The sequence below is a fragment of the Anopheles cruzii genome, chromosome 3 (genome assembly GCF_943734635.1).
Source record: "Anopheles cruzii chromosome 3, idAnoCruzAS_RS32_06, whole genome shotgun sequence".
NCBI classification, from domain to species: domain Eukaryota; kingdom Metazoa; phylum Arthropoda; class Insecta; order Diptera; family Culicidae; genus Anopheles; species Anopheles cruzii.
This window is the reverse complement of record NC_069145.1, coordinates 10,670,146-10,685,053: the sequence shown is the minus strand read 5'-3', so window position 1 is coordinate 10,685,053 and position 14,908 is coordinate 10,670,146. Positions and strand designations below refer to the sequence as shown.

The 14,908-nt window shown below is 50.7% G+C and overlaps 2 protein-coding genes across 2 annotated transcripts; both read right to left on the bottom strand.

Moving 5' to 3' along the window:
• Positions 1–265: 265 nt before the first annotated feature.
• LOC128273027 (myogenesis-regulating glycosidase) lies at positions 266–2,379 on the bottom strand. The gene is made up of 2 exons (XM_053010932.1): positions 634–2,379; positions 266–547 (listed from the first exon to the last, which is right to left on the bottom strand). Exons 1-2 carry the CDS (start codon positions 2,372–2,374, stop codon positions 363–365), a joined length of 1,926 nt encoding a protein of 641 aa, XP_052866892.1. The 5' UTR covers positions 2,375–2,379; the 3' UTR covers positions 266–362.
• Positions 2,380–2,801: 422 nt separating this feature from the next.
• Positions 2,802–5,469, bottom strand: LOC128269823 (uncharacterized). The gene is made up of 2 exons (XM_053007227.1): positions 5,406–5,469; positions 2,802–5,332 (listed from the first exon to the last, which is right to left on the bottom strand). The coding sequence occupies exons 1-2, from the start codon at positions 5,467–5,469 to the stop codon at positions 2,802–2,804; spliced, it is 2,595 nt and encodes an 864-aa protein (XP_052863187.1).
• Between the last annotated feature and the right edge of the window lie 9,439 nt (positions 5,470–14,908).

The window sequence follows — 14,908 nt, the reverse complement described above, 5'->3', positions numbered from 1 at the left end:
ACCTGAAATTCCTGACGCCGCGCCCCCAAGATCGACCGGATCGCAGCAATGTGTACCAGGTGTTCGGTTGCCGCGGAGACGATCCGAGGCCCCTTTTTGTGGCGAATTTTTGGTCGTGGCTTTCCCCACTACTTCGCGTATCGCCCCGTTAGAGAACGGCGCAAATGCTGTACCGTTAGGAAGGTTCCGCTGCCTTTCGATAGGTAGTGCTTCGCGCAACTTTCTCGTCTATTTCACCGTTTTGCGGATTTTTTATTCGATTCGATCATGATAGCTATTTAGATTTATTTAGGAGGCATCAAAATAAATCAAATTCATCATTCATCCCCCCCAAGGAACGGTCTTTGGGGGGATGCAACGAGCTAGCTTCTCCTAAAATATGGCACCACGTTCAGCGGTGCCGGATAGTTTCGTAGCCAGGTTGGCCCAACGTACTGCTGACCGGTGTTGCCATCCGTCCACGATCCCCTCGGAAGGTAGATGTCCCGGGCACGGGCATTCTCTACAATTACCGGCGCGGCAATTAGGTCATCGCCAAGGAGAAACTCTGCGGAAAGGACGAAAGCGAAAGCGAAGCGTTCATGTTGTGGCGTACAGTGATGAAAACACGGTACTTGCGACTCTGCTACTTACGATCGTAGATTTTCTGTGCCGTCTCGTCGGACGGATCGGCCCACCAGAGCGGCGGATTGACGGGCAGACCCTCGGAAACGGCGAGCGCAAAACGCTCCATGATGGCCGGAGTCAGCGAACGGTGGAGTTCCGTCATGGCGAGCGCAATGGTGACCGTTTCCCGGTCAAAGTCCCATGGTACGTACGAGTACTGTATGCTCGGCATGAAGACGTTTGCCTGCAGCCAGCGAATGAATAGCTCCTTCGAAGGTGGCTGGTTGTCGTACCCATTGCCACCGACCATGTCGGGCAGCACGAGCGGATAGCCGACCAGGTTCAGCTGCAGCAGTGTCGTAATGAGCGTCGGTAGCCCATTATTCCAGCCCCAGTTCGAGTCCTTGTCGATCATGCGAACAAACACCGGCAGATCCTGTGTGGCCTGCGCAGACCGCACTTCGACCAGATCCCCGAAGGCAGCCACCGTGCGAATGTAATCGCCCACTATCTGGCCGGGGCGTCGTTTCAACGGCCCATTAAGCACCGGATCCGGCGGCGTCCAACTGCTTTCGCCCGCATCGAACTTGAAGCTATCGATTCCGGACTCCTGCAAGATGCCGCGCAACCGTGCGCTGAACCACTCACGGACCTCTTCCTTCGTAAAGTCCACGTACGCGGCCTGACCTTTGCCACTGTTCCACCACTCGGTGTCGGTGCTTCCGGTCCAGTCGGCCACCAGAAAACCACGCCGCTTCGCCTCCGAGTACCACGGTTCGCAGCCCTTGTTGATGAACGGATGAATCCACAACGTGACCCGCTCGAACCCGGCCGCCTTGATCGCCGCTACTGTGGCGCGGATATCGGGAAACTTGGTGCGATCGAAAGTGAGCGCACCGTAACACTGTTCCCAATCGTCATCCAACTCGTACTGCCCGCGGAATCCATTGGATATGATTTCTCCGGCAAACCGCCTAACGACCGCATCGTCGACATCGCGCTTGTAGCGTGCCCACGTTGACCAGATCGGCTCGGCCACCATCGATTGGGCCGGATGATCCGACGGGCGACCAAGCACCTCACGGACCGCACCCATATGAGCCACCTTCGCATCGGTGGCCACTCCGATCGTATAGCGGAAATCGTAGCTCGAACCATGCGTATCGTACGGTGCGCGGGCCGCCGCCTCCAGACACAGGTAACCCGGTTGACCGTAGTGCTGGTCAGCGAACAGGGGCGCCCACTGGTCAACGAACAGGAACGACCCGAGCGCATTCAGCCAGTACCGATCGCCGACCGCACTGTTGTCCGCCTCCTTCGAGAGCATACTGTAGCGGTCAAAGTGGAGCTTCTGCACTGGCCAGTACTGACGCTTCTGCTGGGGTCCACCGTACCACTGCGTACCGAGTAGATTCACGCAGTCGACAAGGGCCACGGACCGTGGCACATCGCTGCGCACGACCGAGAACTGAGACAGGTCCGGGCGATCAGCATCGCGCGCCAGTTCCAGAACCGTTCCGTCGGCCGCGGTAAGCGTGAAACCGGTGGCCGTTTCGGTGTATTGGGCCGCGGGCGACAGGTTGGCACTGAGCCGTATTTGTTGCACCAGCCGCCCGGTGTGTGTAACGCGCAGTTCACGGGTTTGCAGATTTACGTTGACCACCGTTGGGGCTTCGTTAAACGAAAGACTGTATTCTGACTGGCCGTGGGAAGGCCATGCGAGAAGCGATATCACTAGCGCGACCACGAACGACCTGACTGTGGCCATCCTGACGGGGGTTGCACGGTGTAGCACAAGAAAACCGAATAACCTCCTGCCGGACACGAGGGAAGTCCGCACTTAAATAGCCAATCGCTATCAGTGGCCGCGAGGCTCCATTATTTGTATTCCCCCGTCGGGTTTGGAGTGTGCTGGTCAATATTTTGTTGCTAAATGCCGATATCAGCCGCTTTTTCGTGGCAAACCCGTTGATAAGTGCAACAATAATGCTTCCGTTACGAACGTTTCTGCACTCACACTGCACCATCGAGGGGCAGTTTGCAAGAAAGTACTCATGTTGCTTCCACTTCCGTAAGAAAGACAATTTTTAGTACAATTCTCGCAACAATCTAACTCTTTATTGAACAACAGTCTTATTCTTAGTCAGTCTTATCGGTATCGGGTTCTAAAATGAGTAAACAGTTGTACGACTTCTTCATCGGCCATATCTTGACGAATGCGTCGTCGGTTTTTGAGAAGACGGCTTCTTGGGCCGAGTCACCAACGACGAGGCCTGGTGGTACGGAGTGCGGCACATGGTCAGCTCCTGCCGCAGCTGATGCAACTCGCGTGTCTGCTTCGCCCACTGTTCCTTGTAGTACGCCTTCGATTGTGTGACTTCCTCGAGCGTCCGGTGCAGTTCCGCCACCTCCTTACTGCGCGCTTCCCGTTCGTCATCCAGCTCTGCCTGCAGCATCCGATTCCTCTCCAGCAACTGCTGCTGTTGGAACGTTTGTTCGGCCGATTGTTCCTGCAGCTCAAGGCACTGTTTACGTGTCGCTTCGATGTGACATTCCGCCTCACGCTGTAATCGAAGGGCTTGCGCCCGTATCGCCGACAGCTGGCGCTGAAACCGGTGCTCGATCTGCTCTATCCGAGTCGTGTGGGGTGTGCGAGAGTCCAGCGCCGTGCGTCTTGCCTCTTCCAGACTCTTGGCCAGCGTGTCTGCGTACGCCAACCGTTCGACCAGTACCTGTTCGTCCATCGCTTGTTTCGCCTTCCAGTCCCGCGTGAGAGATTCCAAGTGTTGCAGCTCTTTTTCGCGCAGTTCCTCCGAAAATCGATCACGTTCCTTACGCATCCACTCTTTCTGCTCCTCGAGCAGATAGTAGGCAACGGTTTCATCGAACGGAACTGAGCGGGAGGTCGAATGGTGACAAGTCGGTAACGACGACGAAGATCTCGGCACCGAATCGTAGCGCAGTTGGCTGTTGTAGTTGAGGCCCACCTCTCCCAGAGAGCATGTAACAGTTGCAATGGCCACAGTTTCGCCGGCCTCGTTTACCAGCACCACCACACCGGAAGGTTGTTTCTCGCGTGTACCGACCAAAAGGCTGCCGTTGTCGAGCCAGGCGAATCCGTACAGACCGTGCGGTCCATTCAGTGTCAGCTTCGAGGGTTCGCACCCGATGGTGGCCAGCATCTGGTCGGGTAGGGTGGAGAAGAGAAGCTTTAAAGCGACACCACCAAAGTCAACCCGATGCGACGGAGCGATGGCGTCGGGTAGCAGTTCTAGTACGAGTCTCGTGAACGGTGTGTCGCCCTTCGGATGCTGCAGCGTAAGTTGCCACATGCCGGGAGAAGGGTTGATGTTGAACTGGACACTTTCTACGGTGACCGAAAACGCAAACGTACGCCGTATGTCTCGCAGATCCTGCTCGGACGTCAGCAAGATCGTATCGATATCGATCTTCTCCTGTTTTTCTGACGCTGCTTTGAACTCCTGTCTTCGGTGCAATTCGGGAACGCTTTGGGGCGCAATGCTTTGTTCACGTGACCAGTTCACAGTGTACGAAACGGTCTCAATTTCTTGCGCCTTACTATCCGCATCGGTTAGCGCTTTGCTTCCTTCTGTTTTTACACTGTCACTCGTTGCTGGACGATTGTCGCTTCCCAGAAATCGTAGCGAAAGTTTGCACTTCAGTGACGCCTCTGCGAGGCACTCTTCGGCGCATTGATCACCAGATCGCTCCGTCACGGGGCGATCGCTCGGATGGATGGGGAAGTTGCGTACCGCCACGAGTGTATCTTTCTCTTCGAACATTTGCATGCTTTTTCCGTGTAGAAAATCGACAAAATCAATCGTAGTACTTCCGATAGTGGACATGCCTGTGGGAAGCGCTCCGGCCCGGTCGCTGCCTTCGCACAGCACATCGACCGTAATCTTTAGCGCATCTTGGAAAAAGCACGCCAAAGCGGCCAGCGAACTGCGCAGATTGAGGGATATTTTTTCCTGCACTACGAACACAGCCGATCCGGGGTCCTTACGCTCTGCGTGGGGAGAATAATGATCGCCCAGCAGCTGGTAGCGCAGGTGGAAGGTGCTGGTGTCTACGTCCGGGGCAAGGCGATCCAAGTGTCGGCCACACTTCAACGCAATTTCCAGCAGAAAGAGATCGGTGTCGGTTGACCGCTGTCCGACTTGTAGTAGGCCCCGATCTTCGAGTAATTCAACCGTTCCCGGAAGCTGGGCTACGTCGGGATTGGCAAAGATGGTGGTACGTTGGCGTTCCTCACTCAGTTCATCGGTAGCGCTGGACGAATCTTTCACGTCGTCGGTCTGGAGGTAGCGGGAATCGGTAATCATCACGAGCAGCTGCAGTTCTGGCTTCTGTCGTCTCCAGCGTTCGCTTTCGATTCCAATCAACCGGTACCACCGGGGTTGAATTTGCCTGGCCTTCGCCAACGTTACCACTGCCACGGACCGCAACGGAATAACGACACAGCCGATAAGAAGCCGCTGGCCGTTGGGATGCGTTTCATAACAATCAAGTTTAATCGGTTGGTTGGCCGTTTTCATGCGCTTGACGGAGATCCGGTCACAGGTCCAAACGAAGCTCGAGTTGAAAGAAGCAGAACCACCTCCGGGCGTTATGGGTCTGCGGCTGACTGCGTTAAGTGAGCTGTGATCGAGTGATGCCACCAGGGCGATTTTACGGGCCGGCTTGTCCTGAGTGAAACGGATTCCTTTGCACAGAGAAAGGGGTCAGTAAATTGAGCGCTTCCTTTTTTAGTCCGCCGTGTTGCGGTACTCGGTTACCTTGAATTATTTTCAAGAAGATGATCTGATCTTCCCCGTTGTTTGGCGCTTGTCTTTTCTCCATTTTATTCTGGCTCACGTTCGATCACGGCTCAGCTCACGTTTGATAGCGTTCGTTTAAAAATTAAACTCATTCAACCGCAACGGTTTGCTTTGATGTGGCAATCACCCAAAAAATGCAAACCGTCGTTGCACAAAACCCTAAGCTTACTGGTACGCAAGGTGAAAAGATGTAAACAAAGCGACCGTTTGAATTTGACAGTGCGATACACTGTTAATTGTAATAATTGTTATGCAAGGACTAAGCATGCCCGTAATGGGACATTTAGCTTGGGAGAATTATGTTCTCTCGGTGTTCTCAATTTGTTAAACAATAATGAGCCTACCACGATTGTGTAATAACCTTTTCCGAAACCATTTTCATTTCGTTTGTTATTGAATTTTTTGTACAATCTACTACACCCTCTGCTCGAATTGCACAAGTGAGTTCCCTTCGGCCGGGAAGTTTGCAAACGCCAAGCCTACGCACACATAAACAATTGATGAACATACTCAATTTGGGAGTTTTTTCATGTTGGATGAAAGAGAAGACGACGAATGCGATTGTCGGTTCAATACGTTTGTGCTGTTGACAATTCCGAATAAACAAACCTTTAAATTGTTTCGGATCAGTGGAATAGGTAAAGTAGTTGATCGGCCCTGGCCTTATTGTCACAGCTAGTGCATTAAGCATACCGCAAAAGAGATTTACGTGTGTTTCGGTACACCGCTAGCGAGAGACAGTTCACAAATGTAACGGGATCTGATGGCATAGCGGGTGGCAAGATCGGTCGCTGGTGTTAATCAAATAGTGTCACCCGTGCGGTGAAAGTAAAGTGTGTACCACAATCGCAGATTCTATTCGTACATTTCATATCGAGAGTTTATCGCGTAAAATCGCATCGCCAAACAACGTTCCTTTGGAGCAGGTGAGTGCTTTGTGTGGGTGTACAATTCGTGCCGTGCTGAACGCACACATCCACCCCGAGAGCTGTCAAATCGGGCTGCGCGTCGTTTTTCGAGCAGTGACAAGCTCCGCCATTGCAACCTTTCGAGCTGCTGGTGCAACGTTTCGAGCACATTGCTGGCGTGCTGCTGGAAGACTCGTACACATATACGCACGCAAGCAGGCAGGCAGATCGAGGCAACCCGTGAAGCCGTGCGGTTGTCGTTCGTGTGTCGTGTCGAGTGTGCGAGAGAAGAAAATTTCGATTGAACCGTGCGCGAAGCTCGTTTGATCGCCGTGTTTTAAGGCGCGTTCCGATAATCGGTGGTGCGTGCATTGGTTCAGTGCCCCCCCACGCAACAGAGTGCTTTCGAGTTCGAAGGTAATTCTAACGGGCACAGCTGCAGGATGTAGCCTTTGCCTTCGATTTGTAATCGTGTGAAAATGTGACCAGTGCATGCACGGAACGGTGTATTCATGCTAGGGGGGCGGGGGCAATTATAGTTCGCTTTGTAGCATGGCGCATCCGGATAAATGGCACCGTTTTGCACCCCCTAGAACCAGCCTGCTTCGCCATTTTTTCTGCTCCGGCGATAGAATTTCCCGTTGCCTTTCGTTTGCATGGAGTCTCTGGTTGGCCATTGTGCCGCTGCTGTTTTTGCTCTTTACCCGATGGCTAAGTAGTTAGTGGTTCGAAACCAGTGGATGGATGCCTGGGTTCGGGTGGAAATATTTTCGCTACATTGCGTGAAGGTGGCAGGTAGTGTGCAGAAAAAGATTGGGCAAAGGGCTGGTTTACCGTACTCCTAGAGTTGCGAGGGTATCTGCGCGTGTGTGTGTGTGTGAGAGCTCAAACGTCGGCCGCTTTGCAAAGAAGGCTGTGAAAATCTAGACGAGCTGGTTTGGTGTGAGCGTAGAAGGCGATGCCTTCTGCCGTTGGTGGAAAAGAGGGCGAAGATATGCACAGTGTGTGTGTGAATGCGTATGTTCGCAAGCGTGTGGGGGTTTGTGCGTCAAATCGAGCAAAATGTGTGAGTAACTGGTGCGCGAATACTGTGGCATGAGTGCCCCCAGCTCAAAATGACAGATCCGGACCGAAAAGTCGGGCACGAATTCGAGCAACTCTTGCGGCGGCGGCACTCAGCCACGGCGAGCTTTGAGTGTGTGCGTGAACGAATTGCAGGAGGTGTGGTGATTTGCTGCTGGCAGCAGCTTGAACTGAAGATTCCGTGGAGGCAATTTTCCGGACCGAGAATAATGCCCTGAAAAACCGAGGTTTCCTGGAATCGTGTCCCTCTCGAGGAAGCATTCAACATCGGGGACTTAATGCCGAATTATTGTTAAAACGATTGAGATCAACCATCAGCAGGCGGCAGCACACGGAGTCGTCATGGCTGTGTCTGCAATTGGCGAATCCATCAATGGAGCGCGGCGACCCGTCAGCATCATCATCATCATCATCAGCGCGGCATAGTGAGCAAAGAATGGTAAGTTTCATCAATAACTGCCTTGCCGGGCGCACACACCAAGCAAAAGCTCCACCAACATCCGGGGGCAGCAAAGTGTGCGTCAATGATCTTTTTATTGGCCTCTGCTTCGTGGGGGCACGGAATCGGGACGCGATTCTATCGGCGCGGTACCATTTATGGTACACGGTATGATACATAAAAATTAAAGCAACATAAAAAATTGCCCACCAAAGAACGATACGACGACGAGAACGCTCCAGAGCGTGCAGAGAAATAGAAGCCTACTAAGAACGTCCATTTAGCCCGTGAACCCCGACTGGCCGGCCGGCCTGGTGTGGGGGTTTTCGAAGTTTCTTCGATGTGTATTCGGAAACGTGACTCATCGCCGAGGCTCCACACGCCCGTCCCCACGGTCTCTGGGGTCTTTTTTGCACATTAAGCTGTTCTTTTTTTTCAGCTTCGTCTTTTCACTGATGAGAGCTGATCGTATCATTTTGTTGCCGCACAGTTAATACTTGATCAACGAGTTTCCGGTCGGGAATTTGATGTGTTCCCGGTCAACAAACATATCGCTGGTATTGTTGATCATAATTCTTTCTTTTTAGTTCTTCAAGTGGTGGACTCAAGTGTCCTTTTCTCTCTTCGGTTTTTGCATGCGAAATGTGACTCCCCATGCACCACTCCGGTGTGTGAGGCAGCAAGAGTTCCTCAAACTGATCCAATTTTATCATTTCAAACAATTTTTTTATAATAGTTGTTTCTTCGCCTGGCGATTTATATGAACTGCACACTTTCCATTGCACGAATTCAACCCGTGATGTGGGTCAACGGAAATTTCTGCTGTTCAAATATTTTCTGTTCCTCGTCCCGCGGCTGTATGCTCGGGAGAGCCTCTCGGGCGCACTGGCCAACCGGTTCCTGTTACCGTTTTCTGTCGATCGCTGCCGATGGAACACGTTTCCCCATGAAACTAATAGCAAATAGAGGGAAAACTGGCAAAAAAGAATATATCTCGCGCGAAGAAGCCGGCGGGGCCAGTGTGAGGTGTGCGCCAATTGCCGCTCCCTGGTGCTGCCCTACGAACGCGGTGGGAATAAGGCTTCGCAGCGAAGAAAGCGCATATTTTCCTTAGTTATTAGTTTAATTTTTAGGTGGACCAGCAACGAGTTCATAGGTCGTTCCACATCCACTCCACAAATTGTCTTAAATCAATTGCGAGCGTCTTCGTATCATTGGCCGCGCTGAAAAACACGGCGGTACGTGCCGTGGCGAATTCTATTTTTTCTGGAAAGCATCGACAGTGGAGGATGGCCACCAGCGGATCCATCCGCCGCCGCCCCACGGAGTTACCTTGCATTGCGCACCAACACCTGTTGTGTCGGTGGTGTCGTTGTTTACGCTTTCGCGTTTCGTTTGCGCACACACCGCCGTTGGCCGGCCGCTGTTTCGCCACGGGGTGCTGCAGCAGGTGGTGGCCAAAGAAATGTTGCTCCACCTGACCATCATCGTCGCGCGAGTCCAGTTGCCCACCGACGTTGGTGATCGTATAAACTGTGCCGAGAAAGATAACTAAAAAAAACGCGCCACAACCACCAAGGTGATAACCGGCTAGAGAGGTAAGGGGTCGACCGGAGCGGTTAGATGGTGCTGGGCACAAGTGCAAGGCGTAAGGTTCCGTTATCAGCTGGTGGCGCGGCGGGCCAGGTGATAGATTAGAGTGTACCGTTCAGGGCGTAACGTGTAAATTGTAGGGCACTTTTTCTACGCGCCCTTACTGAGCTCTCGTCCGGGCTGGCATATCTACGAATCTTTTCAAAACAAGGCTAATTAAAGACCTTTCCGAACATTTTATCCACACGACACACTGGGCATGTTTCTATGCGGGGCACGTAATTATCAGCTGCCCCGCTGGCCGGCCGGGCCGGACCGGCTTTTCTTGATGATTAAGTTCAATCGTTTAATCATTTTGTCGGTCTAATTATTATTTTCTGGCATCTATTGGACCACATCAGGATCGCATCGCGGGACGATAAGCGTGCTCGGAGTGTTAAGTCAGCGATTTATTTTCCAAAAGCGACCGCGAAGAAGAGGCTCCATACGCGGCGATCGTTGCGGCACTGCAGACGGAAGCAGGTAGACAGCGTACCGGAATTACCACCCATCCGTTCGATAAGGGTGCTCACGGTCATCCTCCTTGCTTTTCCTCCTGCTTGGCAAACAATGCCTTTTATCACGTCGTCGTTATCACGTTTGGTCCTGTGCGGATAGTGGAACCGTGTGACAAGTGCGTGAGGTATCATCGAAGGGAACTGTAGCACAACCAGTTGTTGGTTGCGCTTAAAAGAATAAAAATGATGCATCGTAACGTTAGTGGGGCGGGCCATTAAATCTGTGCCTTGGCAATAATCCAGAAGAGGAACCAAAATGAGCTCTCTGAAGCTAGTTTCGTTTTCCATGATTTTCAAGACCAAATAAGAGCGGGGAACGCATGTGTGGGAAGCATCTTGCGGATTTCAAGATGATTCGACCCAAAGGTCATTTGGGTGATTGTCCTCCAAACCGTCACGGATGGGAGCTTCATCGAAGGAGAGACTTAGAATGAAGGTCGGGCCACCTCCAACGTATAAAGTCTAACTCACGCTGCTTCTTTCGATGGTGTACGATGATAGAAATCGGAGAAGATCAATCATTGTTCAAAAAGTGGCAATTAGTTTGATTTAACATTTAGGCTGCTTTATAAACGGTGCCGTTGTCCGTCGTCATTTCATTGCCAATGTCAGTCCGGTTCGCGGCCCGATCGCGGTGTGGATGGCTATGAATAGGACGTCTCTGCGATCGGCCACTTCTTCCGCCGGCAAAGGAAGACGAGGCCTCTTCTTGAACCGATTACGCAATTTGATACGCATGCGTTCTCCTCAATACGCCACAACAGGGTGTGAAGCTGATGAGAGGTGTCCGTCCATCCATCCGTCCGAGAGGGGTTTGTTTGTTTGGTGTCACGGTGATTGAGTTTGTGTTGTGTTGTTGGACACTTTTGAGACGGAGTGACAGAGACAGAGCGAACTGATCTTTTCGTGTGCAGTCTGCGTGAACGGGTAATTTTGATATGGCGCTTGTTAACGTCGTCGAACTTGCGGCGTCTTCGATGGCGGCGCGCATGACCTAAGGTCGGGCGTATGTTTGTTTACCGTTTCTCTAGCATAATGTTGTTCAGCTTCGTTTGGCTTCGGTGACCCCCCACTGCGGAGGGCGATCAATATCGGTTTCACGGATCGTTTTGTGTGCCCCATATATTTATCGGATCGAAGTTGAAGATGCTTGACTGTTGCTCTTGAGTAAGAATTCTTTGGTTTTTAATAATAAAATAACGATAATACAATTTTTAAGCCATAAATGAACGAAACGTGTCAAACGAAACGTGTATCAAAGCGTCCCCTGCTTGTACTGTGCCATTTGCCAACTCCATATTCAGAATGTTTCGTGAAACAAATCACGTGCCTGTGTGTGACTCGCTTCACGTGCGCTTTCATTAGGCACACTAACGATGTGAGACGTGTTGAAACAAGCACACAAACCACCGGCCCAAGGACTTGCTTCTCTAGGCCCCAGGAAAAAGGGCCACAAAAACCGAACCCGAAAGCTGGCCGGCCGGCAGGCAGCTTCCTTTTCGTGTTGCTGCTTGTTGCCTTATCTATCGCCAGTCAAATGGTCTATCTAATAATCTATCGCCCACCAGCGCGGCACGTTGCGAGGCACAACAAATGTTAACGACTGCACTGCACCCTAATGCCTAATGTTGTCCTTCTTTGGCGCTCTAGTGTTTTTCGAGAGGTAACAATAGGCATGTTAGGCAAAGCAAAACGAGGGACCGCAGACAAGTTAATGGCGCAGAGTGTGGCTGGCACATCTTCTCGTTGTTCTTTCCGTTCCGATCCGGTTATGTGGGGTAATGAAATGTTGGTGGCCTCAAGTGGAATCTTTTCCTGCACCGTCTACCGTCTTACCTGAAACGGGTCGCCTGAAGTTGATGATGTGGTGTTGTCTTTCGGGCCTGATGAGCTTTGCGTTGTATTTCTCTTGCGTGTGCGGTCTTCTTCAATGGGACCTGTTGTTGGTGGGACGTGCTGAGTCATGTTTCGACACGACGCTGCTGAATCACCGGGCGCAATGGGCGCGTCGCAACCACAGAGAGGAAGAACAACAGAGAGAGGATATTTTGGCTGTGGTGCATTTTCTGAAACATCTTACTTTCATACGTCGGTATTCAGCCACCCCCCCGTTAATCAATCGCCGCCATGTTCGCGCTTCCCTTTGAATAACCTTTTCGATATCACCTTGAATTTCAAACATAGACCAGTGAGAAGCAATTACGCCTAAGAAGGGAATTAATGAAGCGCTAGAAACGAAAGTATCTATTTTTCCTCCACGTTCCAGTTTTGCTCTCTCACAACACACAGCTGCCCTATATTTTTGTTTATCGCTTTTTCCATCGGCACACCTGGGTCTCGGCGCGGTCTAAGGTTTGTGTGCTGTTTTTCTCCAAAACACTTTCCAATTGCCTTGTGTTTTGTAACCTTCTGCCGCCGACTGCTGCAACAACAACACCACTCCGCGCTACGGGTGGTCCCCCCAATCGGCTTGGTGTGGATGGCGCCACACGCGCCCCACCCGGTCACGGGTGCACTATTTTTAATTTTCCTTCAGTCTGTGCTTCTACACGTTTAGAGAGAGGTGTGTGTTGTGCTGGATTGTGTCCCCGTGTTTTGATGTTGTCCAACTTTCTCTGCTGCCCGTTGTCTCCTCATTGTTTGGTTCCATCAGTGAGCAATTATCTAAGCATCTTCGGTCTATAAATCTACATTCCTCTAAATGATTTATTGTAAGGTTTCGAGTTGTAAAGCTCTATTTTTGTACTGCTCTACGAACTTTTCTACGGCCCTAGACCTAGACCGAGTCGTCACTTCCGCTTCATTCCGTTTGATCAATTTTCCTCCTGAATGATTACGATTTTTTTACTGGCTGCCGCCGGTCTCCTCGTTCGCCGCCGTACATGACGGCGCAGACGACCGAGTCTGGCCTCGGCGCACATCATCCGATATGTTTCATCCGATGATGGGGGTCTCTGAGGTGGGTTAGATGTGCGCTCTGTTCAATGGAGCGATGGTAACGCGCGTTTGAAAGTCAACGATGTGCTTTTTTCTCTCTCTCTCGCTCAATCTATGGTCCTGGTGGCCGCCGGTCTTCACCTGCGTCCCATTCCCGTGTTCTTCACGGTGATATGCATGAATGAAACGTTTAATGGCGAAGGAAATGAAGGCAGGGCCTCAGAGGGGAGATGAATGAATGGGGAACGTCGTGAGGTGAGGGCTGTTTTATAAGGACCACAGCATCCAGCAACAAGTCACAGCAAGTTTGATTCAAGGCACATTCCATTTTGCAGCACTAATAGATTTTTGCAATCGTTTCGATCGCTTAAAGGAACTTTGGAGCTCTTTTCAGTAATCCCAAAGCCGATGGCATATGCTGCAAGCATACAAAAAAAAAAAGTGAACAGAGCCGTTTCCTTAAAAACTAAATAAACATTACTTTACCAGTTGTGCAAATTTCGCAAGCAGAGGCTTCATTATGTGCCCGAGATTTTGTGTGCACTATTTTAAAGATGGAAAACCATGGCCAAACATGTGGCAGTGTGTGTGTGTGTCTGGTATCCATCGCACACTGCGCTTTTCAAGTCGAGCAGTTCCGTGCAGTGCTCACATTCGAGCTGGCTGCTGCCAAAGGGGCTCTCACCCGAACGAAAAATTCACTCAATTTTTCATTTTTTTAATCGCAGAATTTCAACTTTTGAGAGTCCCTCTCACTATGGCCGTTTTAGGGCTGTAAGTGACGTCATCGTACAGTTATAGGACTAAACGGGCCCTTACAGCCCTAAAATTGAGGGCCCGCCGTGAGCGCCTGGGTGGAGAAATTTCCCCTATATTTTTATTTTTCTTTCTCTCAATTCATTTCCCCTCATTAAGCTGTCACTTGTGAACTGATGTAAACAAACAGTTGTATTTATTAGTATCACAAAATACAATTTTTCTACAATTATTTAACTTTTTGGCTTCCACCATACACTTTTCACTACGCTCTACGTGTATATTAAGCACTACGCCGCAGCATTTCATGTATCCGCTGTATCGTCATTGCATCGTTCGCTGGCTTCGCTGCGTCGCTGCGTCGCTGGCATCCAATGGCACGATGACACTGCTCGGCTAAAAATGTAAACAAATGCGATGCACTTTCACTATTTAAAAGTAAATACTTATCGAGAAATGCTTCCCGATGCTTAAATTTACTTACCGAAATAAGCAACAGCTTAAAATTCACTTTTAAACACTATTTTCACGTTGATGATGCGATGTCGATTTCCTTTTGACGTCGTGCCTTCTACGCTGAAAATTTGAACTGTTGAAAATTTCTTCTAACAGTTTGAGTGGCGGACTGGACGCTATATTAGCGTGACGGAGAGAGAAAATACTGCTCACTGTCGCGTTCTCTTTCTGCCCCTTGGCGAGAAAACAATTCGCCGTGAAATTTTTCTTCTCAGTATGGAGAAACTGAGCGACTATTTTGTTCGGGCAGTCAGCGCGATTGGTTGCTCAATTTTTGACAGCTGACTGACAATCGGTGCGGTGCTAGCAAGGGCACTGGAAAAAGAAATAAAACTGCTACTAATGGTGGGGGGTCGGCAGGACGAATGGAATGATTTTCGTTTTTACTTTTCGCTAGTCGCGCCATGGTGCGTTCCATTACATGCGCCCGTGTCAGTTGCATTACTGTGTAAACTATAATATTCGTTTGTTTTGATTTTTATTTCACAGACACTCACCGTCCAACGCAACGGACTAGCAGCACCATCCTTCGAGCTTACGGGAATCTGAACGAATGAATGTGAACGGTGCAAAAAAACGGTTCGACTTGCGCCACTATTTGCTGACTGGAAGTCGTCGTAGCTAGCAACATATTGTTCCAGCCATCTTTCAAATGCGCCTACATTGCACCAA